General features: G+C 42.9%; 2 protein-coding genes and 1 long non-coding RNA gene across 7 annotated transcripts in view; 1 reads left to right on the top strand and 2 right to left on the bottom strand.

The window, feature by feature from the left end:
* The window catches only part of LNPEP (leucyl and cystinyl aminopeptidase), a 97,347-nt gene extending 94,190 nt beyond the window's left edge, over positions 1-3,157 (bottom strand). The window contains exon 1 of one of the 3 annotated variants that reach the window (XM_065550192.1): positions 3,015-3,157. Coding sequence is in view for 1 of the 3 variants with exons in the window: in XM_065550191.1 (XP_065406263.1) it covers positions 1,096-1,114 (19 nt within the window). In the remaining 2 variants the exon portion in view is untranslated. Of the gene's footprint in view, positions 1-774; positions 848-1,095; positions 1,753-3,014 lie in introns of those variants that run through there. The other 2 variants (XM_065550191.1, XM_065550193.1) reach the window with 2 other exon arrangements.
* On the top strand, positions 598-26,186 carry LOC101948629 (uncharacterized). The gene is made up of 3 exons (XR_254970.4): positions 598-739; positions 24,982-25,074; positions 26,052-26,186. It is a non-coding gene; the product is annotated as an uncharacterized LOC101948629 (long non-coding RNA).
* The window catches only part of ERAP2 (endoplasmic reticulum aminopeptidase 2), a 36,786-nt gene continuing 22,945 nt past the window's right edge, over positions 12,827-26,667 (bottom strand). For 2 of the 3 annotated variants that reach the window (XM_005284046.4, XM_024109779.3), the window contains 6 exons: positions 22,968-23,124; positions 21,950-22,134; positions 18,328-18,489; positions 17,217-17,357; positions 16,276-16,357; positions 12,827-15,334 (listed from right to left, as the gene is read on the bottom strand). In XM_005284046.4, coding sequence (XP_005284103.2) covers positions 15,191-15,334; positions 16,276-16,357; positions 17,217-17,357; positions 18,328-18,489; positions 21,950-22,134; positions 22,968-23,124 — 871 coding nt within the window. In that variant the 3' untranslated portion in view covers positions 12,827-15,190. The remainder of the gene's footprint in view (positions 15,335-16,275; positions 16,358-17,216; positions 17,358-18,327; positions 18,490-21,949; positions 22,135-22,967; positions 23,125-26,667) is intronic. The other variant, XM_065550195.1, reaches the window with a different exon arrangement.

Here is a 26,667-nt window from a genome sequence, read left to right as displayed (position 1 = left end):
CCTATATGCTTTCAGAGTCTCATCTGAAAGGTACAAGGGAAATGCACAGTACTGCTGAAGCTGCCTGGAAATAGTTTTGAAAGCCACTCTGTTGTGGGGGCGGGGAAGAGCACCTGCCCTTGTTTTCCCTATTTCAATCTCCCCTCATTTTTGATTGACTCAATGTCAACAGCCAATCACCAAAGATATTTACATAAACATAGGATCTTGTTCCTTAGTTGCCCCTGTTGCCTATTCTCCACTGTCTATGCAAGTACTAACTCTAATGATGAGGGCCATGTATCTGAGCAAGAGCATTATTTGCCTGTTGTGTGTACGTCAGCGAAGCTCAGATACGATTACGTTAGGTCCCACAGAGGATTATGACAGTGCATGAGAAATAAACAAGAGCACATGAACTCCGCAGAAACAAAGAATCTGGTTCTCATGCACTCTTGTAATTAAAAAGAAAAAAACTGCAGCAAAACTGCTCCCACATGGGATGGTTTACAAATTTTCAATTATCTGTTAGCAGCATTTTTAAGAAGCCTTTAACGCAGGCTCACTGTGGATCACTGAGCCACACCAGTTTGTGTTTCAGGACAGGAGGTGGTCAGGGAATGAGTGACCAGGCTGCCTTCCACCAGCCCGCAAGGCGAATTCCTGCCAGCTAAAAAAACAACAACAAAAAAACCACACTTTCCTCCCTGCCGTGCTGCAGCCATGGTGGGCCCAGGATATTAGAGAGGAGGTGGGCAAGGTAAGATCTTCCATCAGACCAAGAAAAGCTATTACCGCCCCCATCTTGTCAAACTTTCTCCAGTGAGTCTTCAGTGTTGCAGCTGGGCTGGCTCCCTGCGCTGCTGCACCCCCAGGGCACTGGGCAGGGTGGGGTGCAGCTGTGGGCATGCGTTCGGTGGGTGCTTCCCCCCCCCCCCGGAGCCCCTGACCTTGAGCGTGCCCTGTGGGGCCTGCGCACTCAGAGCAGAGGCACGGAGTCAGGGGCTCCCTCTGGCAGGGCCGCGCCGGGGCCAGGGCAGCTGCCGCCAGCATCAAGGCTGCAGCGAGGAGTCCGCTTGCAGCAGGGGCGCGGCCAGTGCCCGCGGCGCCACTCACCGTGGGGGAACGGCTCCATTTTCCTGCGGGATCCCTCAGCCGGCAGAGCCCAGGCACGGAGGAAGCGAAGAGACACAGAACAGCAGCGGCCGCCGGGCTGCGCCTCCTCAGTCCTGCTGCATGCTGCCGGGGCGGGCGCTCCGCTCAGTCCTACTGCTGTGGGTCATGCACGAGTCACTGCGGCCGGCAGCTGAAGTGCTGCAGCCCCGTTAGCTGGACTGGGAGACTAAGCAGGCTGCGCTGCGCGGCGCGGCGCGGGGAGCTCCCCCCCCCTTGCACGGGGCTCCGGCTCGGCTCTTCCTAGCAGCTTCGCCTTTGCGCCAAGCCCCAAACGACCATTTTCTGCTCTGGCCTCTCTGCTGCTCCGAGCCGAGCCCTCGCTTCCCCCGCCTGGGCTGGGCCGCTGCTTCGCACGGCTCCTCCTCCCGCTGCTGCCTCGCTAAGCTACCAGGGGCAGGAGGCGGCTGCGTTCTCCTGCCTCAGCTGTGCTCGCCCGCAGCTCCGCGCCTTTAACCTCGCCCAGCCCTGAAGGAGCTGCTGTCCCTTTCCTGCCGCGTGCAAGGGACGTGTCAGTACAACATGGTCATGGAGCAGGCACCATAAAGGCCATGAGCTGCCCGTTTGCACTCCCGGAGCCCGCTTCGCCCTAAAGGGGCTGCAGGGGCACTGAAACAGATCCACTGCTCTAAGCGTGGCTCACATGGCCTGCCACTGAAAGAGCGCCAACCACCTCTTCATTGAGCAGAGCAAACAGGGGTGCTGGAACAATTTGTATGGGGGGCGAGAGCCATTGAACCAAGCTGTAAAGCCTGTATATGATGGAAACCACTTCAAACCGGGGGGTGGTGCAAGAGCACCCCTACTTCCAGCACCTAGGAGAATAAGTGTTTAATACTCATGAGAATAGCAGATTTCAACATACCATGTGCATAGCTTTTACTCACTAAAGCAGTGGCTTCAAAGGGACTGGCTAACTATCCAAAGATATTGACATAAATGTTTGCAGGCTTCTGAGAACACACCACACCACTGTGAAAGGTTTCAGAGTAGCAGCCGTGTTAGTCTGTATCCGCAAAAAGAAGAACAGGAGGACTTGTGGCACCTTAGAGACTAACAAATTTATTAGAGCATAAGCTTTCGTGGACTACAGCCCACTTCTTCGGATGCATATGCATCCGAAGAAGTGGGCTGTAGTCCACGAAAGCTTATGCTCTAATAAATTTGTTAGTCTCTAAGGTGCCACAAGTCCTCCTGTTCTTCTTTTTGCACACCACTGTGGGGACTACTTAACATTTGGGACAGAAGTAGTATCTCCAGGTCACACAATTTAAATCAAAAGTCTCACTATGTTTGTTTTTCTTAAAGCTCTCTCACAAGGCATGTGATGAAAGCCAAGATTCTCACATCATTTGGTGGGGGGGAGGGAAGCTGGAAGATATGACATCATACCCTAACGATTCATGAACCAGAAAGGCTTTTTTGCCCCCCCTTTTTTTAATTTAAGGTAATTTATTATTTTTGAACTCTAGCTTATGATTTTTAAGCACTTGGGTCAGCAAAAGTGAGAAAGTCAAGGAAATCCTATATAAATGGATATAAAACTGCTTGGGAGACCCAGTTACCAAAATTAGAATTTACCATTAGCACTAACACTCCTAATCTTGCACAAAGTTCAATAAGTGCTAAAAGCAATTTAAAACTAACAATATATTGTTACATCCCATGCAAAAGATGATACCTCTAACAACATAAGGCCCTGTAACATCAGGGTCAGGCACTGTTTCTGTCCTGACTTAAAAGAAAAAGTGCTGACTAATGAATCAGCAACACCACTTGTTCTAACAGCTGGAATCTCCCTAGAGGTTTCCTGTGTACCCTGCTTGACCCACATTTAAATAAATTAAATCAATGTTAATTACCTGGGCAGCAGACTCTACAGTGTTGGGATGCTACACCATATCAGATGGAGACTACACACAGACTTGTACTACAAATAATTTTGTCTTGGTTGCTCTATCAATCCCGCCACCGTCCTAGCTTCTTCAATGAAACTTGAAACACCTTCTCCTGTTCATGTTCTGATAGTAGAATAATACATCCTCTAAGACAACACCTGCTGGAAATCCAAACTCAAATCCCCCTCTAGTCCACCTTTATGGGCATGCTGAACTTTATGCACCTGGATTGGCTGATTGAAGTCAATTTCCCAAGAAGTCAGTGGGATGGCTCAGGTGCATAAAGTTCAACATGTGATTGTTTCCAGGTGGTACTAACTTATAGCTGGGCAAAACTGGGCTGACAGAGTTTTTAATTTAATGCTTTCTATATAAGTTTTGTTTAGGACAAGGCTAACGAGAGCTATCAATTAACTGTGCTTAAATTTTTTGTTCATAAGACTACAATTTCTAAAATATTAAAAAGACAAATCCTATAGGAATCTAAGAAATAGACATTTTGCTTTACTGTAAACTATTTATAGTCTTTGGACTTAGTTCTAGTAATACAGGTGATTAATAAAATTGATGGATGTTAAATTCTGTCCTATATCAGATCTTTACTCCAATTGCCATAGTTTTGTATTATAATTTGAAACTTAACCAGGAACTTGTCTTGAATCTGCTCAAAGTCTTAAAAATATATATTTTTAAAAAGCAGCCAGGAATGGTTATATTTCACTTTTGAAAGTATGCTAACCTTTAAGATCACCAAGCTCATAATTTTCTGCTATGATTAGTAAATTTTAGAGCATATAAAGCTTAATATTCCACTTTTTTAAAACAAAAAGAAGAACAGGAGGACTTGTGGCACCTTAGAGACTAACAAATTTATTAGAGCATAAGCTTTCGTGGACTACAGCCCACTTCTTCGGATGCATATAGAATGGAACATATATTGAGGAGATATATATACTAAGACATATATATGTCTAAGACAACTCCCACCTGTTTATGCTCTCTGTATGTGTGTATATATATCTCCTCAATATATGTTCCATTCTATATGCATCCGAAGAAGTGGGCTGTAGTCCACGAAAGCTTATGCTCTAATAAATTTGTTAGTCTCTAAGGTGCCACAAGTCCTCCTGTTCTTCTTTTTTGCGGATACAGACTAACACGGCTGCTACTCTGAAACCTTTTTTAAAACAGTAATTTTTAACGCAAAGTGTAGCGATTATCATGGAACAAGGAGAAATGGTATGGTATGTTCACCTTTATTTGGCAGTCTTTGATCTGTCCTAACTTTATAGCTAACTGCCTTCCTCATAGTAGCATAAATAGAAAATGAACGCTGTTTCCTAATAATGCTTGTGGCCCTGTCTCCCACTGACAGAGCTTCCTATTGGGATCCAGGAAGTGCTAAAGGACCTCCCCCTAGCCTAAGGGGAGAACCCACAGGACCTGGAAGCTAAGTCATTCGGGGGGACAACTAATGAAATAACAGGAACAGGAGTGTGGTCAAAGGGTCAAACGAAGGGAACCTGACTGGGACACCGAGCAGAGAACCCTGGACAGCGTCCACTGCTCCTCGAAGGAGTCAAGGGAGCCAGTGGGCGCCGCCCAGAGGAACTCTGCCCGGATGCGTGAATGGACAGAGGATTGGAAATAGGCCCCACAGTCACAGGAGACCCGATCAGCCAACCTCCTCTCCCTAGTTTTATAGATGGCCATTTTAGCCAGGGCCAGGAGGAGGTTGACTAGGTGGTCCCATGACTTCGTGGGCCATGGATAGGGAGTGCATAAGAAGGTGAGGGGAAAACTGCAACCAAAAATATAACAGGATATCTAAGAGGAGCCGGAATAGGGGCTGCAACCTGGTGCACGCCAGGTAAATGTGCACCAGGGTCTCCCTCATGCCACAAAAGGGGCAGGTGTCCGGGACAGGTAAACTGCGCCAAATACATGCCCATGCTCACGGCCCCATGAAGGAGCCGCCTACTGATATCCCCGGCAGGTCTCGGGACCAGGGTAGAGTATAGGCTGGCCCACCGGGGTGCCTCACCTTCAAAAGGTGGCAGGAGGTCCCGCCACTTTGTGTCAGGGCGGGACGCAAGGGTGAGGAAGTGAAGGGTGTGGAGCAAGAGCATGTATAGATGTTTCCTTGGCACGGTCTGGAAACAAACCGGCTGCAAGTCGTGCAGCCGGCTCATGGTGAAGGGGGCCGGTTGGGTCCACGGGACAGGGGCCCAATGAAAAGGTCCAGAGGGCCTAGGGTGAAGGGTGGGCGGGGCGTGCCCTCTTGCAGGACCCGGTCAAGGTAGGCCCAAGCAGTGGGCGACAAAGCAGCCCTCACCTCCTGAAGTATGCGCTAGGGAATACAAGGCCTGGAGAGCCCCATGCGCTGAGCGAGCGTCAGGGGATCCAGCCAGTCTCCCCGGTCATAGTTCAGGAGGTCTCCGACTCTGGTGACTTCTGCCAGGACCAACCTTTGGCGCACTGAGGGGGACTCCGCCACCTGCACACGGAGCTGGGGGTTGTGTAGCAGGGGCTCTGCTCTGACAGAGCTTCAGAAGGTTCAACTTCAAACACCAGTTTTCAAACATGTCCAAGGAAGCATGACTGAGAAGCTTGTTTTATTTTTTTTATTTTTTAATTTTTTTTTAAGAGGAGCAAGGGTGCTGTAAGATGTGAAGTGGCCCAATGGGAAGATTCCTGCTAACTTCCATTGCAGCTGGATCAGGTCCTTTGTATAGCACATTGAAGGAAGCTACCCTGTGGTGCAGTTTAAGAGCATTTTAGCTCGGCAGCCTTCAGAGTTCCAAAGTTTTTCAGGGAAGGGACTTTCTTCACCAGACTTCCTAAGGTGTACGAGGGAGCTCAGCTCCAGACCTGGGGCTCTTCTAAACTATGTTGGTGGCCAAATTGGACAAACTCAAGCAGCATTCCATTACCCACCTGCACCTCCTTGATCCTGGGCACAACTCAAGCCGTTCTGTTTATTCTGTGACGTGAATGATCAGTGATATATGTTTCTCTCATTAACCCAAGGAGAGCTTGTATTTAACAGTTACATTGTTTTATTCATATACTACATAACTTTAACAGCATAGAAACCAGAGCTGCTGCCTGTTCTGCCCTGCATCCCAGAGCCCCATCGTCCAGCATGGAGGATGACCTTTTTTTACCTCTGCAGTCACATCCTTACACAATAGTAACAGCTGCTTTATATAATTAAGCCAATGTCACACTTCCCTACAACCTGCTTTCCCATACTGAACACCCCAAGAATCACCCTTCCTCTTCTTCACTTCCTATTTTCTCTTTTTATTCCACTTTCATTTCTTTCCTTTCTGGGGATCTGCATCCCTTTGTTTTTTGATTAATCATATAACTGTGTATTTTACTTAATTTAGAAGCTTAAGTGTCATTATGACTTAGTGTATATAGATATATGAATACTGCAATCAAACACCTATTTGTGCTGGAGTCCAAGCTCTGGGACCCTGCACGGAGAGAGGGTCCCAAAGCGTGGGAACCAGCACAAGCCTGAATTTCTGCACCACAGTTTTACAGTTTTAGCTTAAGCTAAACCCCACAAGCCCAAGTCAGATGACTCAGACCAGCTGTTTAATTGCAGTGTAGACGTACCCTAAATCCATTTTGAAATAGGACTCAGGTTCCTAGACCATTTAGGCACTTTTGAAAAATTTACCCCTGATCTCAACAGTGAGACCTAACAGCAGTTTGAAAAGTAAAACAGTAGAAATTGTGACAATCTTTAGGAAAAGGGAGATTGCTTGTGATTTTAAAGGACATTTAAAATTGGGCAGCAAATAAAAAGGATTAACTGGCATTCAATTTTTATGACCTATGATATGTCAAGAAAGTGGCTGTGTTGTGTTTTAAGGAGAATGAGTCACAACAGAATTAGGACATTAAACACTTTATTGTAATGTTGACTACTTGGCAGTATATGCTGCTACTTGCTATTTTTGTTGGTCTAAAAAGAAATAAGCCATAATGAAAGCTTCTATGTCTTGAAATTAAATCCAGAGATTTTCTCCCCTCTTGGGATATTTTCAGCATGATTTTTGTAACTCATCTCTAAACTATTAAGAGTCATTTACATCTCATTTGTGTTCCAACAAGAAATAAAATGTATGTATTGGCAATGACTTGTCCTAGATTATCAACATCTGCCTAAGTGCACACATAAATGACTTTTCAACTTTTTAGGGGGCAGAGAACTGCAGTAAGAAAACATTCTGAATGAGGCTGGTCCTTAGATTTCTAGAGGGGAACAGCAGCATTAACTCTGGAGCTTTCCAAAGAGTTTTTAGCCTTTCTTTCCCAATCATTTTCAGCCTTCTGGAGGTGATTTCCTCTTCCTTTTTTCCTCACAGTAAAACTTGAGAATCTTGAGAGGAATTATTTTCGAACCCAGAAAGAATTAAAAAAACCCACCTCACTTAGAAGCAGAGGACTGGTTTACTGAAGATGGAAACACTTACTATAAGATGGAAACTCTAGCAAGAGTAAGTCTACAGTGGGATTTGCAAAAGCACTGAATGTTGGCCTGACTCTGCCCCCACGGATGTCAACTGTCACTGACTTCAACAGGAGCAATCGCAGCATCAATGTCCACTTTTGACAATCCCAACCATAGTGCTGGATGAGCACATTTTTTTAAAGAAGGCAAGCATTTCCCTGGTTGATAGCCATCATAATACTTAGCATGTCCATAGAGATTTTCATTTTTAAAGCTCTTTAGAGAATAACTGATCTTCACAGTTCCCTGTGAGGTAGGCAAAATTAGTATTATTGTCCCCTTTTTAGAAATGGGGAAACTGAGAAAAAGAGGTGTGGTGACTTGGTCAGCATCTCCCAGTGAGTCAGTGACCATGTTAGTACTAGAACTCATTCTATCATCTGAGTATTCCTGTTTGTGCTATTATATCAGAATCTAGTAATGTTAGTAATTTAGGTTTGTATAAAAAAAGTATTTTAGCATTATACCTAAAACCTGATAAGATGCCTTATCTTGAGCAAGTTTGTACAGCACCTAGAGCAATGGGGCCCCAACCTGGTTGCCCTCTAGTCAGTACCACAGACTGAATGTTTAATATACCATAAGTAAAATGTATAAGGTTTCTGTCATAGAGACAATGATAATAGTACTTATATGCCTTAGAAATCCTCAGTATTGAAAGCTCAAATTTTGTTCGAGCTGCATGAGACTTCGAAACAAGTCTCAGCCAGAAATCTTTGCAGTTTGTTGGACTGATGAGCAGAAAAGAACAAGTACATACATTATTAAAAACCAGTACATTTTTTAAAGAAAGATGTATTGTATTACTGTGCTATGTACATTTCAATAGAGATGTAACCCTTCTGCCCATCTAAGTTGGCAGCAACAAGGGCCGGGTTCTGTATCTAGGGGTTCCGTTTCAATAACGCAATGCAAAATCGGCTTGAGCCCCCACCCAGTGACCTGGGACAATTACATACCACCCCCTGGGCGCCTCTAAGAGGCAATACTTCCCCTCTCACAAGCACGGAGTCTGAGTGTAACAGAAAATGTTTAATAACATGAGGTAAACGACATCAGCATTAAATTGGAAAAAACACCACAAACAGGCTTCATGAGCAAAAAACCCACCCCAGCAAATTGGGCTGTGTCCTTTCCCTTTGGTTCTTGAAACCAGCAATCCAAGAATCACCAAAGTCCCAAAAGTCCAACAACCCCAAAGTCTCTTGGGTCCAGCAACCCAAGGATCACCAAAGTCCCAAAAGTCCAACAACCCCCCAAAGTCTCTTGGGTCCAGCAACCCAAGGATCACCAAAGTCCCAAAAGTCCAACAACCCCCCAAAGTCTCTGTCCCTGGTCAGTGCAGCCCCAGAGTTCAAGCGGGGGGGTGTTAAGGGGTACCTTACGTGATCCGAGGCCGACTGGCTGCCTCTCCATGGGATTCCGCCGCAGCCTTCTCCACGAGCCGCTCCGCTCCACTCCAGCAGCTGTCCCGCCGTCCACGAACTGCTCTGGCAGCTGCTCCGCTCTGCTCACCAACCTGTGAGCCGCTCAGCTCTGCTCCACTTCAGCCATTCCTTGGGCTGCTCCCACAAGGCTCCGCTCTGCTCTGCTCGCTGCTTCTCCAGCCGCTCCACCCTGCTCACCGACCTGTGAGTCGCTCAGCTCCGCTCCAACCGTCCCCGTGAGGCTCCACTCTGCTAACTGCTCCGCCAGCCGCTTAGCAATATAGCTTCAGGCTCCCCCACTAGTTAACACAGTCTCAGTGATCTCAGCTCTTAATAACTTTAGCTCTTTTGTGATTTCAGCTCTTAGCAATTTCAGCTCATAGTAGGGGAGCCCCAGTGCTAGTGCACCATTGGGCCAAAGTGAATTCAGCTCAGCAGCCTGTAACTAGACTCCTAATGGAATCAAAGTTAGCTCTGACATTTAACAGTGGAGAGAGGAGGTAGTGCAATTGGTGTTTCAAACCCTCAAAGAGGGCCCATACCATCAGGTACTATGCTTGATCTTAGCTCATAGAGCCTATCCACATCCTCTCTCAATTCACTGGGTTTTGTAACCCATGCCCCTCGTCAAGCAAGTGCTACTTAGGTAATGGTGAAGGACTCACTCAGTCCTTCTGTCATACAACAGTTCCACTGGCCTTGATTCACAGAATCAGGGTAACAAAACTTTATTCTTCCTGCCCCAATAATAGAGAAACTGGGGATCCCACACCAGCCAAAGTAACCACTTTCAGTTGCTGTTGTTTCATGCCAGGCAAGTGGGTGTGCCTATGCAAACCAGATCAGCCCCTGGAGTTCTTTTCCACACTCGCCATAATTCACCACCAGATGTCAGGGTAGAGCTCATCCTGACTCTGGTTACATCGACATTACAGTATCTCTTGGGAATGCCCACACCTGTTCTTTGTAATAGTATAGCAGACTACGGTGCTCTTGCTGCTGTGAAGATGTAGTTTCAAGGCACATCATATATTCAGCAGCACAGGGATCATGATAGAACCAATCCACACATCATAGCAGTGTCCATTAAAATGTGTTAAACTGACCTGTGTGTCATCCCAGAGCAGCAATGAAGCCAAAATGAACCATGGAAGGAGAAAAGACCCCCACTTCCGTGTGGAAACACTACCTCTGGAATGCATCTGGAAGCATAAATTTAAAGTGTCTCTCTCAAGTCTTTTTCAGCCCTATTTTACGTATAGATGTGCTATTTAACAGTAACAGTCTTGTCTTTTCACTGCTGTGAATTTTCTGGCTTCCTATTAATCTCTCTGAGTGATCCATCTGCCATGCGTTGGCAGCGTTCCTTCAGAAACTAATCGTATAAGAAAGCAAGTAAGGAATTGTACAATGTCCAGGTCAGGGCATTTAGGAAAAGTGCAGTTAGCTCTAGTTAAACAGTAAAATTACTCTGCTAGATTTTTAAATCATCAAGGTGAAAAACAGTTTTACCATTTAACTGTCACCACTATTTTAAACACCACTTCAGCATTTGTGCTCCTTTTGCCGCTGCTCTTTGTTAGCAGTGAGGTTGGACACAGCTGCTGCAACAAAAGGCCCATTTACACTGCAAGTCTAATTGTGCCAGTGCACTGTCGTCTGGCATAGTTCAGTGTGTGTGTTAGCACAGTTTTTTGTTCTGTAGCGTGGAGATGACAACTCATTTATAGAATTGTATTAGAGAATCATTACAGCTTAGGTCATGGATCTAACAATGCCTTTCTGTACACTAGCTCCACAACCACGTTTACAAACCCCACAACTATGCATAATTCTTGCTATTCGGGTGCTAACGGAGTTTGCTGTAATAGCAGATTTTGGGATGCTCCCTATAATAAAGAATTAGAGCCTGGCTTTGATTTAAAAAAACGGAACAAAATTGTTCATCACGTAGTGCATATGTTAATTAGGGGAACAATGTGTTATAATTTTGCTAGCAAGAACCTTGTCTAAATGTGTTTTTTTGCCAATCTAATTGTGGTGAATGTGTCCTCATTCACACTACTACTGTAACTAATCAAGCCACTGTGAAGTGAGGGGCTCTATTTCTCCCTTCTTATACCCAGAAGGTAACTGTACTGGTTTTGCACAGTGTGAGTACTCTGTCTGTACTGAATGGATCATATTTAGTTGTAATAATGATAGCACACATTTGCAGATAATTGGCAGTATAGTTGTTTCTATTCTTTGGGTCTCTGGCAGAGATCATTATTATAGAGGCAGAGAGTCCCTGCTCTGTCACAGGCTTCCTGCATAACCTTGGGCAAGTCACTTAGCCACTTTATGTCTCAGGACAATAATAGTACTTCCTTACCTCACAGGGGTGTTGTGAGGTGCTCAGACACTACAGTAATGGGGGGATGGAAATACCTGAAACAGAATAAATAGCTTTGGGTGCCTATAAAGAACAAAAAGGAATTGTTTAGCCTTAACTAGTGCAGCATGTGACATTAGTAAGAAGTGATGCAGCATATATGCAAAGTTGCAGGAAAGAGATCTTTTACAGAGCATGCATAGAGACTAGCATTATGTGCTGAGAGTCCTGTGTTTGGTAGCAGCTTGGCCCTGCTTGCACACTTGAGCCCCCTGGTGACACACCGCATTAGGTTCCTCCTGGAACCTCACCATCTTTCTCCATTTGCACTCATCATATTACCCAGCAAGTGATTCGATGGTTGTCTCATGCAGTGGTTGAAATACCATAGTGCAACTCAGAGTATCATTAGGACCTAGGGAAAGTAAAGCTGATGCTTTCTCTCTCTCGAGTTGTTTTATTCCACACAGTAGCACAAGCATTAAGACAAGTGATATGGTGGCTAATAACTTGTTTTTAAAAGTGGAAGCACTGAGATTTTATTTTTGGTAATTGTTTTTTGTTGATAATACTTTGACAGCTTTATTGTTCATGATAGCAAGGGCCAATGCGTGAATTGTTTAGTTCATCAGACCCTTTTCCTGTGTAATTACCACTGGAAAAAAGTGCATCTCTAAATGGACGAACATATTAAAGTTTGTGTGTAACCTTTCATATAAAAAGTTAAAAAACAGGATCTCTACTTTACGTTCACTATTTATTGATATCAGCAAACATGGATTTATGATGATATTGCTCATCATTTTATATCAAGCTCTTGGTGAAGATAATGCTTCACAGGCAAACAAAGACAAAGTATATGCTCCAACAGGCTCACAATTTAATAATAGACTCAAATGACTACTAAATGATAGCACACAATCGTGGGTGGCATTGGTATGTAGCAGCCCACCCACTCGGCTGGAGTAGGAGCAGCCACTCCCACCAGCTAGTTCTGCTGCAAATTACTGAGAGAAGCTTCATAATCTTTAGCATCCCCATGCTAGGAGAGAGGTTCCATAAACCCCATTGTGTGATTCCTAGGCGGAAAAGCAGCAGTTTAGGAGAAAGATGAGGGGGCACTTAAGGGAATGGGATGGGTTTCCCATCTGTTGAACATCGTATTTGTGAACTTTTGTGAGCACAGGCTAAGGTTTGTAAGCACCTCAAAACATACACACGAGGCTAAGTGTAAGTGGGTTTGAGAATCAATGAGATTATTTCACACAGCTCTACTCATCTGCTCTCCTTCCAGTTGCTGCACATATGAGCATCAACAGTTTCCAGACTTTGTTAAGTATGCCAGGAGGAAAGATTTTTTTTCTGTTAGCCAATGATGGTGTGTCAGGAGTAATAGAATTTGAGAGTCTAAGGCAAATTAGGGAAAAACCACAGGCAAGCTGAAAGCATTGGAATTTGGCTTTATTTCAGGTCTCCTCCCTCATCACTCTCCTTTGCAGGAAACAGGGTGACAACAGTCAATAGCGAAACACAGGGTAGAAATACAGTATCATCAGAACAAAGTCTCATTGGCTGATTGGTGATTCTGTGTGTAAAAGATGTGCCTAGCAACTTTTGAGAGCTAATTCATCTTTTTGTGGATGTCACATTTAGGATAGTAAATTTAAACTACAGAATATGTGTAGGCTCTATTTACTATATCTAGAAAGGCCAGTAATGATGTAAATTAGACGACTGATGAAACATGACATAAAACGTATGTCATTCCCACATCAAGCCTATATATCTTGCCTAGTCTCAGACATGAAGGCGATGATGCAACAAGACTAAGTGTAGGCAAATGTAATGCTGTCAGTGAACTCCATCTTGTTTTGAACCATATCTTCTCCAACATATGTTATTCTACAAATTGGACCAGTAGGATGATATAACATGGAAAGGCTGTGCAGTGTGAAATGAATAAAGCAATGGACAAACATTAATTCAGTGGTGATGGGCCACTGTCAGTAACTATTACTATAATATACTATTTCACTAGACAAACTGACAATGATCAAAATGAGACTGATTGGAGACAGCTTCCCACAAGCAAAGAGTGCATTTCACTGGGTGGGAGAAGCTAGTTGATGATATTCCATGCTTCCCTGCCCCACATCCCAGGGGTGTTGTGAAGTTTAATTCATTAGAATTTGTAACTCTTTCAGATTCCCAAATGGAAGAACAAATATTACCCTTAGTGAATATAGAATGTGGCAAACACAAGCTGTTTTAGGAAAAGAAGTAACAGCCCAATGCTCAAATGCTGCTGTGACGGATTAACAATACTTATTAACCGTAAAACAGCCCAGAGACCCCAATCAGGATCAGGGCCCCATTATGCTGGGTATTATTTATACATACAGGCATTCCCTGCCCCCAAAGCTGACTTTATTGTGCGCTCTGGAGCCTGAGGCACCTTGTGAAAACTAGGTACATAATGTCTCAAGTTGGGCACACAAATTGAGGTACATAATATCAGTGGCCACTTCTGAAAATCTGGCTGCATGTGTAAAGAAATCTGGTATTTCTTTGTGTATGACAGAAAGGTATCTAACAACAAAGGCAACAGATTATGCTTTTACAACAGTAAAACTGAGTTCATTCACAATTAAAATCTTTTAAACAATGCATTAATTTGTTGCAATTTTATAAATAAATTGCCACAAGTACACTTCACCATAAACCCCAGCCTCTTAGGAAAAGGACCCTTTGTTAGTAAAATACTTTTAAAGCAATGTATTAGTCAGAAGCTGTCCAAAGTACTACACTACTTGTCTGAAGTACCACACTACTTATTCTTGAACTCCAAGGTTTGCTTTTGATGCTTTTATATTGTTTGCTAACAGGCTATAAGAAAAATGGAAGGAGAAAAAAACCACACCTTTAGCACAGTTCATTTAGGCTATTCAGGCTGTGCAGAAAAAGAGAATTCAAGCAAAGAAGCTAGGGAGAAAATTGCCCTCTCATCTTAGGGATGAGCTGAATTGATAGCACGTGTAGAAGAAGAACTACACTGTTTTCCCCAGAAGATACTCTATTAATATTAATTATAGCAGTAGCACCTCCAGGCTCCAACTGAGATGACCGCCCCATTGTGCTAGGCACTGCACAGACATATAGGGAAGACAGTCCTGGCTGGAAGAGTTTACAATCTAAATAGACAAGAGAGACGTGAGATTGGGGCAGGGTGAGGGCACACACATGATGCAACTAGTCCAAAGTCTTGCAGCAGATCATTAGTAGACTCACAAATAGAATTCCAGTCTCTGAATTCCTGGTCAAGCATATTAGCCACTAGACTATGCTGCCTCTCTGTCTGGAGCAAGTGTCTTGTTTGTTCTAAATTCCTCACCCTTTCTGATTAGATAATTCAACCTAAACCAAACAAGAGAGAAACTATTAGTAAGTGGGTTATTCATGTCTCTTGTGGCCAGAAACCATAAAAAAACAAAATAATAATTCCAGCAAACAGTAAGACAAAAAGGCATGGAAAAATTATGTACTTTACTTTTGTGCCCATGTACCTATCAGAGGGGTATTTACAGCATTACATTGTGACAAATTATTGAAACAGTTCACAGACTTAACAATAGTTCCTCTTTCCTTAGCCAGTTCTGGATCAGTAAAAAAACTTTTTGTACATATTTGAGGTTGTTAACATATCTATATTGTGCGATGGATGGCAAACTCCCCAAATATGCATCACCACAGTGGGGAGTGAAAGGGAACAGTTAATCAGACTGAAATCCTCTCTGCTTTGCAGTGTGGTTTAAAGATTATTTAGCAGCCAGTTCCTTAGACTGTTGAGATTCCTTTTCAGCCATCTAATATTTTTTGTTATAGTTTCCAGCACAACTTCAGTGATTTTTAGCTGTGATCCTTGGTCCTTCAGAGACCTAAAGAAGTGTTTCACCTAGAAAACAGGATAATCATTAATGCCTTGGGGGTTATTTTTTGGAGAAATGTCGGGTTAATTTCTGTCTGCATTTAAACACCTGCTGGAATTAATCATCCTGATGGTGGTTCCCTCAAAACTCAGGTGATATGCACTATGCTTTGCCACAAATCCTCTCCCACCTTCAGCCAAGTACCCTCCAAAGAATAAAAATTGTTAATACTAAAAATAAAACAGATATATATGTCTATTAAAAATGAACTGAAATATGTTGACCATTCACCACCCTGACCACTTGATACCCTTCCTTCAACCACGCAGAGCCCCACTGACTTTGGCAGGGCTTTGCTTGGGCACAGGAACTCAGATGATCTTTCCTGTAGAATTGAAGCCATGGATTGGATGTTATATCCTTCCTCTCCCTCCTCTCCCCACACCTACCCTTCATCCATTTATTGCTGCTGTTTTTTAAGATAGTCTTTGTAGCAAGGAGTATACAATGCCCTCCCACATGCCTGTGCAGCAACCTCAAGCATTGGCTCCTTAATCATATATGTGCTTATGCAATGAACTGAACATTTTCCCCACATGAAACTAAAATATATAGACTACAATACTGGCAATTACATGAATAGCCAAAGAATAAATCTCTTCCAGTATGCACAGAAAAGAAATGTGTATAACACAACAAGAGATCTAACACTTTTTCTGGACACTAAAATGTAACACACATAATATATGCATGTCTCATCGATAAGTTACTTTGGAATGAATGCTAACATTTTTGTCAAGCTATTAAATGGATTTTCAACTTTAACGTAACTTTCCTTTTCATCATTGTAACACTGAAAGAGCACTTTCTCATGAGGGCTGTTCTGGGCAGTTAAGCATTTTTATTTGTTAGCTTAAGAAATATGAGACTATAAATTACCAATAAGTATTAATACAAAGTCACAAACCTCTTCTAGCTTGTCTTCGGAGGAAAAGCGAGATGTAGTGCCAACAATAATAGTTCTTATAGAAAAAGAGGCTAATTCAAACCTGTAAACAAGAAAGAAAAACTATACAGTAATATAAACAATATACCAATATCTGAACTGCACCTTGTATCAGTACAGAATTTCTTTACTAGTCTCTTTCTAGTATGTGAATATTTTTTAGTTAAAGAACCGGATATGTTCATGGAGGATAGGTCCCCATCGATGACTATTAGCCAAAATTATCAGGGACGTAACCCCAGGCTCAGGCCAACCTTAAACCTCTGACTAACAGAAGTCAGGAGTGGAAGACAAGGGTGGGTGACTCCATAACTGCCCTGTTCTGTATGTTCTTAATGAAGCTCTGGTATGGGCCACTGTCAGAGACAGGACACTAGGCAAGATGGACCTGATCTGACCCAGTATGCCAGAATCTTTGTTCTTAAGAAGTTACACTATCAAATTAAAAATATTTTATAAACATATATTCTTAGCCATATGGATTTATAGCCACTGTAGACTATCAAACTGAAAGCATTTTCTATTGTCTAATTTGCTTTTCAGTATTTATGTTGTTTGAACTTCTCTCCATTTCTCCAAGAGGGACAATAAAAATACTAGTTCTAGCAGCACGGTGCAAGCATGGATCCTGTACCCCATCTTGAAGTGCAGGGTACGTGCTTCCTCTCTAATGAAGAAAGACAAACACTCCTGTGCTCATTAAATTGTCCCCGGGACCTTCAGGGTTACTTCTTTAGATCAAGTGGTAGGAGCTAGTGCTTTTGGGGCCCACTTCCATAAATGTACCATATATAAAAAATAAGGTAAGTGTCTTCTCTAGTGGAATAAATTATCCCTCTTTACACTCTTACTTGTCAGGATTTGCCACCAATGGTGGCTAAAGTGGATACGCAAATACCAACTTTTTAAGAAGTTTGTTCCAGTTTTTTCTGACAAAATTCCAAGCAAGCCCCTGTCCCTCTGGATTTCTGGCAATAGCATGAAGAAGAGCTGCTAGATCCTGAGTCTTGATAACCTCACCTTCCATGCCCAGCTCAATTAACCTGTAAAAATTAAAACAGATCAGTAGCTTCAGCTTGTTTCTACTCAGCTTCTAGGAGGTACTGCTAGACCACTACTTAATGCACATTTCCTTTTGATATTCAAACATGGGGACTAAATATAAAATAGGAGTATGGAAAATAATGTGCAGGATGACAGTTCAGTGCTTTAAATATCAATTTTCAAGTTAACTAAGTGGTGCTACTACAACTTTTTCACATTATAGGAATAACTGTATCACTGACTTGTAGGTACTTGATTTCAATAGGGGCTTCTGCATAAAACCTAACATAGTAGGGCCCAGAATCGTCTCATGAAATGAGGTTCTTCTATTTTGTAAGAGCACTGTTCGTTGCTCAGTAACTTCCAGCTCTAATCTTCTCAATTAACAAAGTAAAATGATTTATTTGAATTGCCAGCCCTGCAAACCCAGCGTGGTATCTGAAAATCCTGGTGGAGTCTTTTTGGCTATTCATCCACACTAAACATTCTGCATTCTGTAATTTTGTTGATGATATACAAGCCAGAATAGAATCCAGCTCACTCTGCTGGAGCAGTATTGGCTTTGGAATGCTAACGAACACTTGTTTTAGTCACTATGTACTCAGACCTGACTCAATACAAACAGGAAACACATCTCTTAACTGAGAACAATTCTTACATGGTCACTTTTCAGAACACAACTACACTTCAAAGGATTTGAATTTCTTTGTTGCATGTACTGTATACATAGTATCTCAACAGCTTCTTTCTAATGGCCTTTCATGTACCATCAACCTCAGGCCAAGATCCTTAGAGTAGCATCTCATCAATAATTATTTAGGAAAGTGATGAAGTAAATAAAAAAAAAATACAGTTCCAAATTTTCAATGTGTTTCCCACTGCTGTTGAGATTCTCACGATTCCATAGTGCATTGGTGAAGGAACTTGGTATTGTTTTGTATTTAATAATTGAGCAAAGACAATTCTTACTTTGTCAGTTTTTCACAGTCCCTTCTGGTTGTCAAAGCATAGAGGATTTTGTTCTTTTCTGCACCTGACATCGACAGACTATACTGCTTCAGTAGATAATTCCACCCTGCTGTTGTCTGTGCTCCAACTGAGTAGACTGTCTTCAGAACATCCGCTGGAAGGCTGTGGCATCAAACAAAGAAAGGGAAAGAGAAGGAGGATCAAATGACTTTTTTAGCCCTGTGTAGCTCTTTCTACTTTCTGTCTACACAGCTGTACAATATTCCAAGAGTCATATGCCAAGTTTGTTTACAATTTATTTTTCCTAATGCTCTCCCATAAAGTTACGCTGAAGGACATGGTAATGGTCAATTTTAGGGCTGTGCAGCATTTTCTGCAATTTTTTTCCTGCCCATTTTCATGTCCCTGAAATTTCACAAGAAAATAATTTGGTTGCAAAAACGTGCAAAATCAGAAATGTTAACGTTACCATCTTAAAACAATTTTGGCTAGTTTTTTTCTGAAAGGTTGAAAAGATTTTTCACGAAAGCGGGCCAGTTTAGAATTTATAAAAAAGTTAGGAAATGTTTAGAATTTGGAGCATTTTATATTATATTGTGAATATTTCACACATCTTTAGTCAAGACCTGTTTCCACCTAGAATAACACTCCAGAAAGCAGAAATGCACTTTTCACCTTTTCTGTGAATCTATGTATTACAAGGAAATAGCTAGCCTGGAAGGATTCTAGTGATTTTGGACATTGATATGAGTTCAAGTAGGATAAGACAAGTGACCTGGTGAATTAGAAATCCCCTTGTCTGGAAGTCTACTCAATACTCAAGAAGTCACTGGTCAGCACAGATGATATCACCAGCTACCCTGTCCCTAGTCTCTCCTTCTTGGGAAGATTATGGTGAGCCAACTGTGACATTCACTGACGGTGTGACTTTGAGTGGCTGTAATTAGTACATGGGATAGAACTTTTGGGCTCCCAGGCCTGTGCTTAGCACACTAGACCACACTCTAGGGAAGAACAGTACTGCAGTCCTTTGGATGGATGGCAGAGCAGTGAACTGACCTATAAACAGATTAGGAGACTTGCATCATTCAGCAAGGACTGGAAATGCTACAGTGCACTTGTACTATTAAAAGGCAATGAGTTGTAGAGTCAGGGTGTGGAAAAGGTCAATGAAAGCATTTTGTTTCCTGGTACTGTATATCTTGCACAAGCACCAGAAGTAAAGAGAGGAAATATTTGCACATAATTACAAAATAAAGCACAGGGGAGACTGGAAAGTGAACCAGTCTGATAACTAATTGAGGTTCAAGAGACCAAGGAGAAAATAAATCCCATTACTGCTTGTTCACCCAACTCTGATGTTGTGAGATATCATTACAGTACACATGGAGCAGCTGGGGCAAAACAGACTATTCCAAAGCACATAATGTAATTAAATGTTAAACAAGCTATCGATTTATCCACCCACCCTCCCAATAATCTTGCAAAAATCTATTTGACCACCAACCCAAGGAAAGTTACTTCTTTGGATGGGCAAATAAAATATTAATAGTGTTTTCATGATCACCAGTCATCATTGTGCAGACTAGGGGTGTGGAAGTAATTTTCTGCCTGGGCTGGAAAATGTCATGACAATTTTGTAAGGCATGTATTTATGGTATTTCTAGCATATCCATCAGCAGAATAAACCACAACTGTAAAAAGTGTATTATTTCTGTGTTTAGCTGAGTAGGAAAGGAAAGAAAGACAAGCACTAAATGATACCTTTAACTGGATTAAGATAGGAACACAAAACTATTGGTGGTAGATGTGTATATTTTGTATCACCTCTTTAGGTTACTCCAGTCAAATATGTCCCCTATGACTTATCCATTTTTAATATCCAGCAATCATAGAATCATAGAATCATAGATTATAGGACTGGAAGGGACCTCGAGAGGTCATCGAGTCCAGTCCCCTGCCCGCATGGCAGGACCAAATACTGTCTAGACCATCCCTGATAGACATTTATCTAACCTACTCTTAAATATCTCCAGAGACGGAGATTCCACAACCTCCCTAGGCAATTTATTCCAGTGTTTAACCACCCTGACAGTTAGGAACTTTTTCCTAATGTCCAACCTAGACCTCCCTTGCTGCAGTTTAAACCCATTGTTTCTGGTTCTATCCTTAGAGGCTAAGGTGAACAAGTTGTCTCCAATGAATGAGCAATGAAGCAAGTGACAGTGGATATCCTTATGAGTTAAAAAATCCACATTTACAACTTCTTATAGTGTATGGTGCTCACCTACGGTGGTGTTGGGGGCTGTACAGTACCTGGCTAGTTAGATTTAGTAGTTATATTCACCATGGTACCATGCCTGTGGAATTTTTTTGTCCCACCTAGTGCAGTAAAGTCAAGCATGGTAAGAAAAAGATTGTATTCAGCCCCAGGTGCAAGAGGGGATAGGAAGAATGCATGATGAGCCTCTCACTTGCACATCCATGCAGAAGTTGGGAACAATGGTAGACCTTGCACTCATTCAAACTTTTGAATGCATGAGACTAGTGCCACTGCCAGAACTTTGTTCTCCAAAGTGGGTAAGAAGGGGTTGGGGTCATGGCCCAACACACCCTCTGCTGTGTCCAAAGGAACTAGGAGGGCTAAACTTCGTACAGTGCACTCTCATAAAGGGTGCTGCAGTGGATCCCTTCCCTGGAGCTCCAGCAGCACTGTGCCTCAGACACAGTGCCTCCTAGAGTTACTAATGTGGTGCACCTCTGCCCTTCCACCAGTGCAGGACTGACCTGAAGAGTCACAGCCGAGCCCTAAACTTTGATTTTCTTTTAGCTATATGGATATATGGCTCTTTCAAGTCAGGACAAACAAATAATCCAGAGGCCCAGACTGCACTGAAAAAGCAGGAGAGAAAGCACAGTGAGCTAAGTCAGTAGAAAGGAGCAAGCAGCTGAAAAGTAATTAATATTAACTAACTTATTTGTTGATACTATATTGTAAGTCTCACACACACATACTAGAGCAGGGATCTCAAATTCACATCACCATGCGGGCCACATGAGGACTAGTACATTGGCCCGAGGGCCACATCACTGACACCTTTTTATACAAAAGCCCCTGCCCTGCTCCCGCTCCCACTCTACCCCTTCCATGAGGCCCACCTCTTCCGCCCCCATTCCAACCCCTTCCCCAAATCCCCACCTCGGCCCCGTCTCTTCTCCGCCTCCTCCCCTAAGCGCGCCGCGTCCCCACTCCTTCCCCCCTCCCTCCTGGAAAGTCCTAAGCGCCGCCAAGCAGCTATTTGATGGCGGGAAGCACTGGGAGGTAGGCAGAGGAGTGGGGACACGGCGCGCTCGGGGTTGAGGTGAGCTTGACTGCTGGTGGAGTCGGCGCCTATGGCGGGCTGCAGGAAATAACTCTGCGGGCCACATGCAGCCCGTGTGCCGCGTGTTTGAGACCCCTATACTAGAGGAAAAGATTATTCGGTATGTTTTTTCCCATTCTAGATTACAAAAAGTTTCCTATTCCAACTTTCCTGTAAAACCTTTGCTAGAAAAGCAAACTAAACTCCAGTACAGGATGCCTAAATGAAAAGGAATGTTAGAAAGCAGGTAAGCCATTTACTTTAACGTCCCACCAGATCCCATCCACTTGCTGAAAAGCTTGTCTGCCTTCTGGATACAGGGAGGATATTGTAGGTCACACGCAAGCCCAAGGAGATCAGAACGAAGCATTCTGTCAGAGACTGAGCCCTCATCGCTCCACGTTTGCCTGTCAATCACCAGCTTAAAATGCTGCAGGATGTACCTCTGCAGAGAGAACAGATCACAGTTAGGCCCTAGTGCCACAATCTATGTAGTGCTGTGTAAATGTATATAAATCTGCTTTTCAACAGTTACCCAGCTGTATTCCACTCATTACAGCTCTAGTATTCAGAAGTCAAACTCAAATCTGCTATGGTATCTACTCCAAAACACTGTTTTGTAACGAAGCATGTCCACAGGCATCCGCAGCTAAGCTAGCTGTGATCACATTCAAAAATATCTGATAAGTGCAGTTCTGCTTAACTTAACACAACATAGGTGGCAACGATCAGGTTTTTAAATGGGCCTTTATGCAGAGTGAATAGGAACACTGTGTCTCCCTCCCACACAAAGGTCAGAGATTATTTATGTATTGGCCCCAAGGATCTTACAGTCTATATTGACTTAACATTGGCGGGGGCTAAAGAAGGGAGAGGAAAGCAAGGAGAGCTTTCCTGTGCTTATTAGCCAGGTGGCCCCAGTGCCACTGGAATGCAAGCCCTGACACCACACTACTCACTCTGCAGCAGCAGACTCATGGGGTAACTCCAACAACATGAGTAAGGCCAACTCGCAATGGAGCAGCAGAAACCACAGCCATGGGCCATTAGTGCATGAGTTGATAATGTGCAAACGACAAGAGAGTGGAATGTGGTGTTTTAGAGCTTGGCTAGTTTATAAATAGAATCCTTCAGGAATTTGAGGATTTTTCCTTCTCTTTTTCTTTCAAGAGGAGAAGGAGGACACTTTCTAAATACTAACTGAGCATTCGTTCCATGTGTCCCAATTCCTTACAAATAAAATTTAATTACAATTTTTTTTTCAAATTAAAAATGGACCTTAAGGTTTTCTGTGACATCAGAAATATTTCTTCTTTCCATCATGTGGTAGAACATTTCCAGGTAGCCCAAGCCTTGCAGAAGTACTACATTACTGGATTCATGTCGGAGATATCGTGTCAGATCAAGGGCTGTGTCCAGCGATAACCTTCCTGCACTGAAGAAAAAAAATATACGCAAGCTCAAAATGTGCACGTTTTATAGTTTTGTACTTCTCAGCACTTTGTCTCACTTTGCCCTGTCAAAAGAACTAAGGATTGTAAACCAGGTGTGCTGGGCCATATTCCCAGTCCTGCTGCTGACTAAGGACCTGATCCACTGCCCACTTAAGTCAATGGAAGTCTTTGACTTCAATGGACATTGGATGAAGCACTAACTATGTTACCTTAGGCAAATCACTTAATCCAAGTTTGTGTGTGAGTTTTGTATATTCATCATGAGGATAATTACTGTAAGACTTTTGGGACCAGAGTCATTTTTCTCTCATTTTTGGAGCTCTACAAACATAACAATAAAACTTGCCTGTCTCACAGGGTGTTCTGAGGATTAATGGATGACTGATTGAAGTGCTTTGAGTAAAAGACAATACAGAAATAGCCATTTTTATTAACTGGTCTCATGGATAGCAGGCACGACTGCCTGACCTAATTTTCAGTGCTCTGTCGTTTGCTTTGTGCCATACATCCTGTCTTTTGATGTAGAATCCATGTGGGCTACTCAAAAGAGTGTGTGAAATGTCATCTTCAGTTATTCGGTTCAGATAAACCACAACAGGAGGTCAGATCATTGGTGAGCCCTACATATGTCAAGCAGATACCCTTTTATATGTTATCCACAATTCCTTAAAATTCTCCACACAACAACCAATGTTATCCCAGGGATCCTCCATGGAGTCAAGAACAACAACCCATCCATCGTCATGGGTCGCCACTTTCCCCTGTCAAAGCCTTGCACTCTCTCTTCACATGCTGTGGCCCCATTACTCTACCTAGCATTCTAGAGGGCGAACAGTCTTCTCTGATCGTCTTTAAACTACCCGCCAGGAGGTGCCCAAAGAACAAGAGAGAGTGAACAATTACAAAGAAGGTTTCAGAGTAGCAGCCGTGTTAGTCTGTATCCGCAAAAAGAAGAACAAGAGTACTTGTGGCACCTTAGAGACTAACAAATTTGTAAGTATTCTCACACTTCTTATCAAACTGTCTGTACTGGGCTAGCTTGATTATCACTTCAAAAGTTTTTTTTCTCTTAATTAATTGGCCTCTCAGAGTTGGTAAGACAACTCCCACCTGTTTATGCTCTCTGTATGTGTGTATATATATCTCCTCAATATATGTTCCATTCTATATGCATCCGAAGAAGTGGGTTGTAGTCCACGAAAGCTTATGCTCTAATAAATTTGTTAGTCTCTAAGGTGCCACAAGTACTCTTGTTCTTCTAATTACAAAGAACTCAGCCAAAGCAGCATTTTGGAGTAGACACTATAGTAGGGTTTGAGCATGACTTCTGAAGACTGTAGCTGTAGTGAGTGGAGTACTCACTGACTGTTAGATTCACTAATGTTCATGGCTTCTTCTTCTTCAAAATATCAGAACTAATGGCTAAAAAAACTCTGTGACCAAGTGTGTCAGGCATTCTTCCACAATGCACCAAAGCAGACTGAGTTAGTTCGTACGGCCTTAGAAAGAACTTTCCAAATAATTAAGCCTGACAAAGAGATTATTATGTGAGCTCTTGTGACTCTGCTCCAAGTATAATTCTGCACTGTCTTCATGCACTTTGCCAAGAAAAGATGTCATGTTCATGAAGTTCTGCAAACTCTGCTTTGCCCATTTAAATGGCAGAACAAAAAGGATCACTTCTCTACTATGACTTCAGGTGATGCATATCCTATCTCTAGCTATGTGTTTCAAGAATTAATGCTTATTTTAGAACAGTGTTCTTAGTTCTACACATATTAGATAGTATCTTTACTTTAGATGTTTTATTAATTATATTTTCTTTTCTTGTCTAAAAGGCGATAGAGTCCTGCACTTTTGAAAGAAGTTATTGGAGCAAGAAGCAGCAAGAGCATGTACAGTATTTCATGTGACCATTATCTTGTATCTAGGTACATATATGGGCCTCATCACCCTAGTATCTGAGCACCTCCTGGTCATGAACAGATTTCATCTTCATAAAACACTGTGCCAATCCCCATTATGCAGATGAGGAACAGGGTAGAGTAAGTGACCTGCCCAAAGGCACACAGGAAATCTGTGGCAGGGCCAGGAATTGAACCTGGCTCTCCTACATCCCTGTCCAGAGCCTTATCCACTAGATCATCCCTCCAATCACAACATCTGTTGTGCCATTAGTTAGATGCTACTGTAGGAGTGACTTGCCAAAGGAGCCTCTCCATCTTCACCCACTATTTGAGGTGCAAAAGCCAAGAGTTGGGCACACAAAGCAGACAGTTGCAGAGGTAACTCTCCAGTTTCTGTGTGGAACTCCCACTGGAGCTCACTAAAAGGCAGGTGTTTGAGAGCGCAAACTTAAGCTCTGATCCTGCAATGAGCTCTGCAGGGGTGGACCCCTGCTCCTGCACCATTCTCATTATAGGATCAGGACTTAGAAGGCATTTTTTGAAAAGATGGCCACTCTGCCCTACACACTGTGGGGGAAGAGGCAGACACAACAGCGGCCACTACTAAAAGAAAGCCGGGGACATGAATCTCTTGTGTAGGAGTTAGCATCTCGCTCAGTACAAAAAGGACAGAGGAGGCCTGGATGAAATCTCATTGGGGCAAAACAGCATAATATAAAGATGATATTGGTAGTTTCCCTTTGCCTAGGATTATTACTTATTATTTGTAACACTGTAGCAACTCGGAGCCCCAGTCATGGACCAGAACCCCATTGTGTTAGGCGCTGCACAAACACAGAACAAAAAGATGGTCCCTGCCCCCAGAAAAGCTTAGAATCTGGTATTGGACAAGAGACAGCAGGTGGCTACAGCGAGATAGATGGGGGGGACACACATAAGAAAACAATTAGAAACTATCTGAGTTCTGCATATGTGCTCATCCAAATTTCTCGATTATGTAGGTCTCTTTGTACAAGGCAGCATTCCAACTCACAAGTAAAAGACTCATGGTCTCTGCTAACTTGAAGTGGAAGTGACCCTCCTCCGTGGATGTAACAAGTGCCACCTCACAAGCTGACTGGAGACACACCATTTAGCCATCACTCTAGCCCTGCTGCCCCAGTGGATCAACACCACAACAATCCGTGAGTTCTGTGAGCTGTGTCCAAACTTGGGGAAATGAGGGGTGCCTTACCCAGCTCTCTCAAACCTCCTTATTGGCCATCCTCCTTGGAAATGATTCAAGCAAGCATGTGCAATTAAAATAGTGCATGAAATTGACGGCTAACCTTTCTCTTAAATTAGTTTTCAAAGACAGAAACCTGCGGTCCAAAATATAGTTTCCAGGAGGGATGCACCATTTGATCTTTCCCAAGCAAAGTCTTCTAAGAAAATTAAAAAGAAAGAGGTGGCCTGTCTTTATGGGAAAGAGCAATGAGCCCAAACCATCCCCACATGCTGGTAATTGCCTTCAGTGAAATTAAGAGAAAGGTGATGAAGTGAAAGCCAAATAGTTTTTCCTCAGCCTCTCTGTATCTGGACTCTACAAACCTATGAGGAGGTCTGTTTTGTTCAAGG

The sequence above is a fragment of the Chrysemys picta genome, chromosome 6 (genome assembly GCF_011386835.1).
Source record: "Chrysemys picta bellii isolate R12L10 chromosome 6, ASM1138683v2, whole genome shotgun sequence".
NCBI classification, from domain to species: Eukaryota; Metazoa; Chordata; order Testudines; family Emydidae; genus Chrysemys; species Chrysemys picta.
Note: the sequence above shows the minus strand (reverse complement) of the source record. Positions and strands in the feature narration are given on the sequence as shown.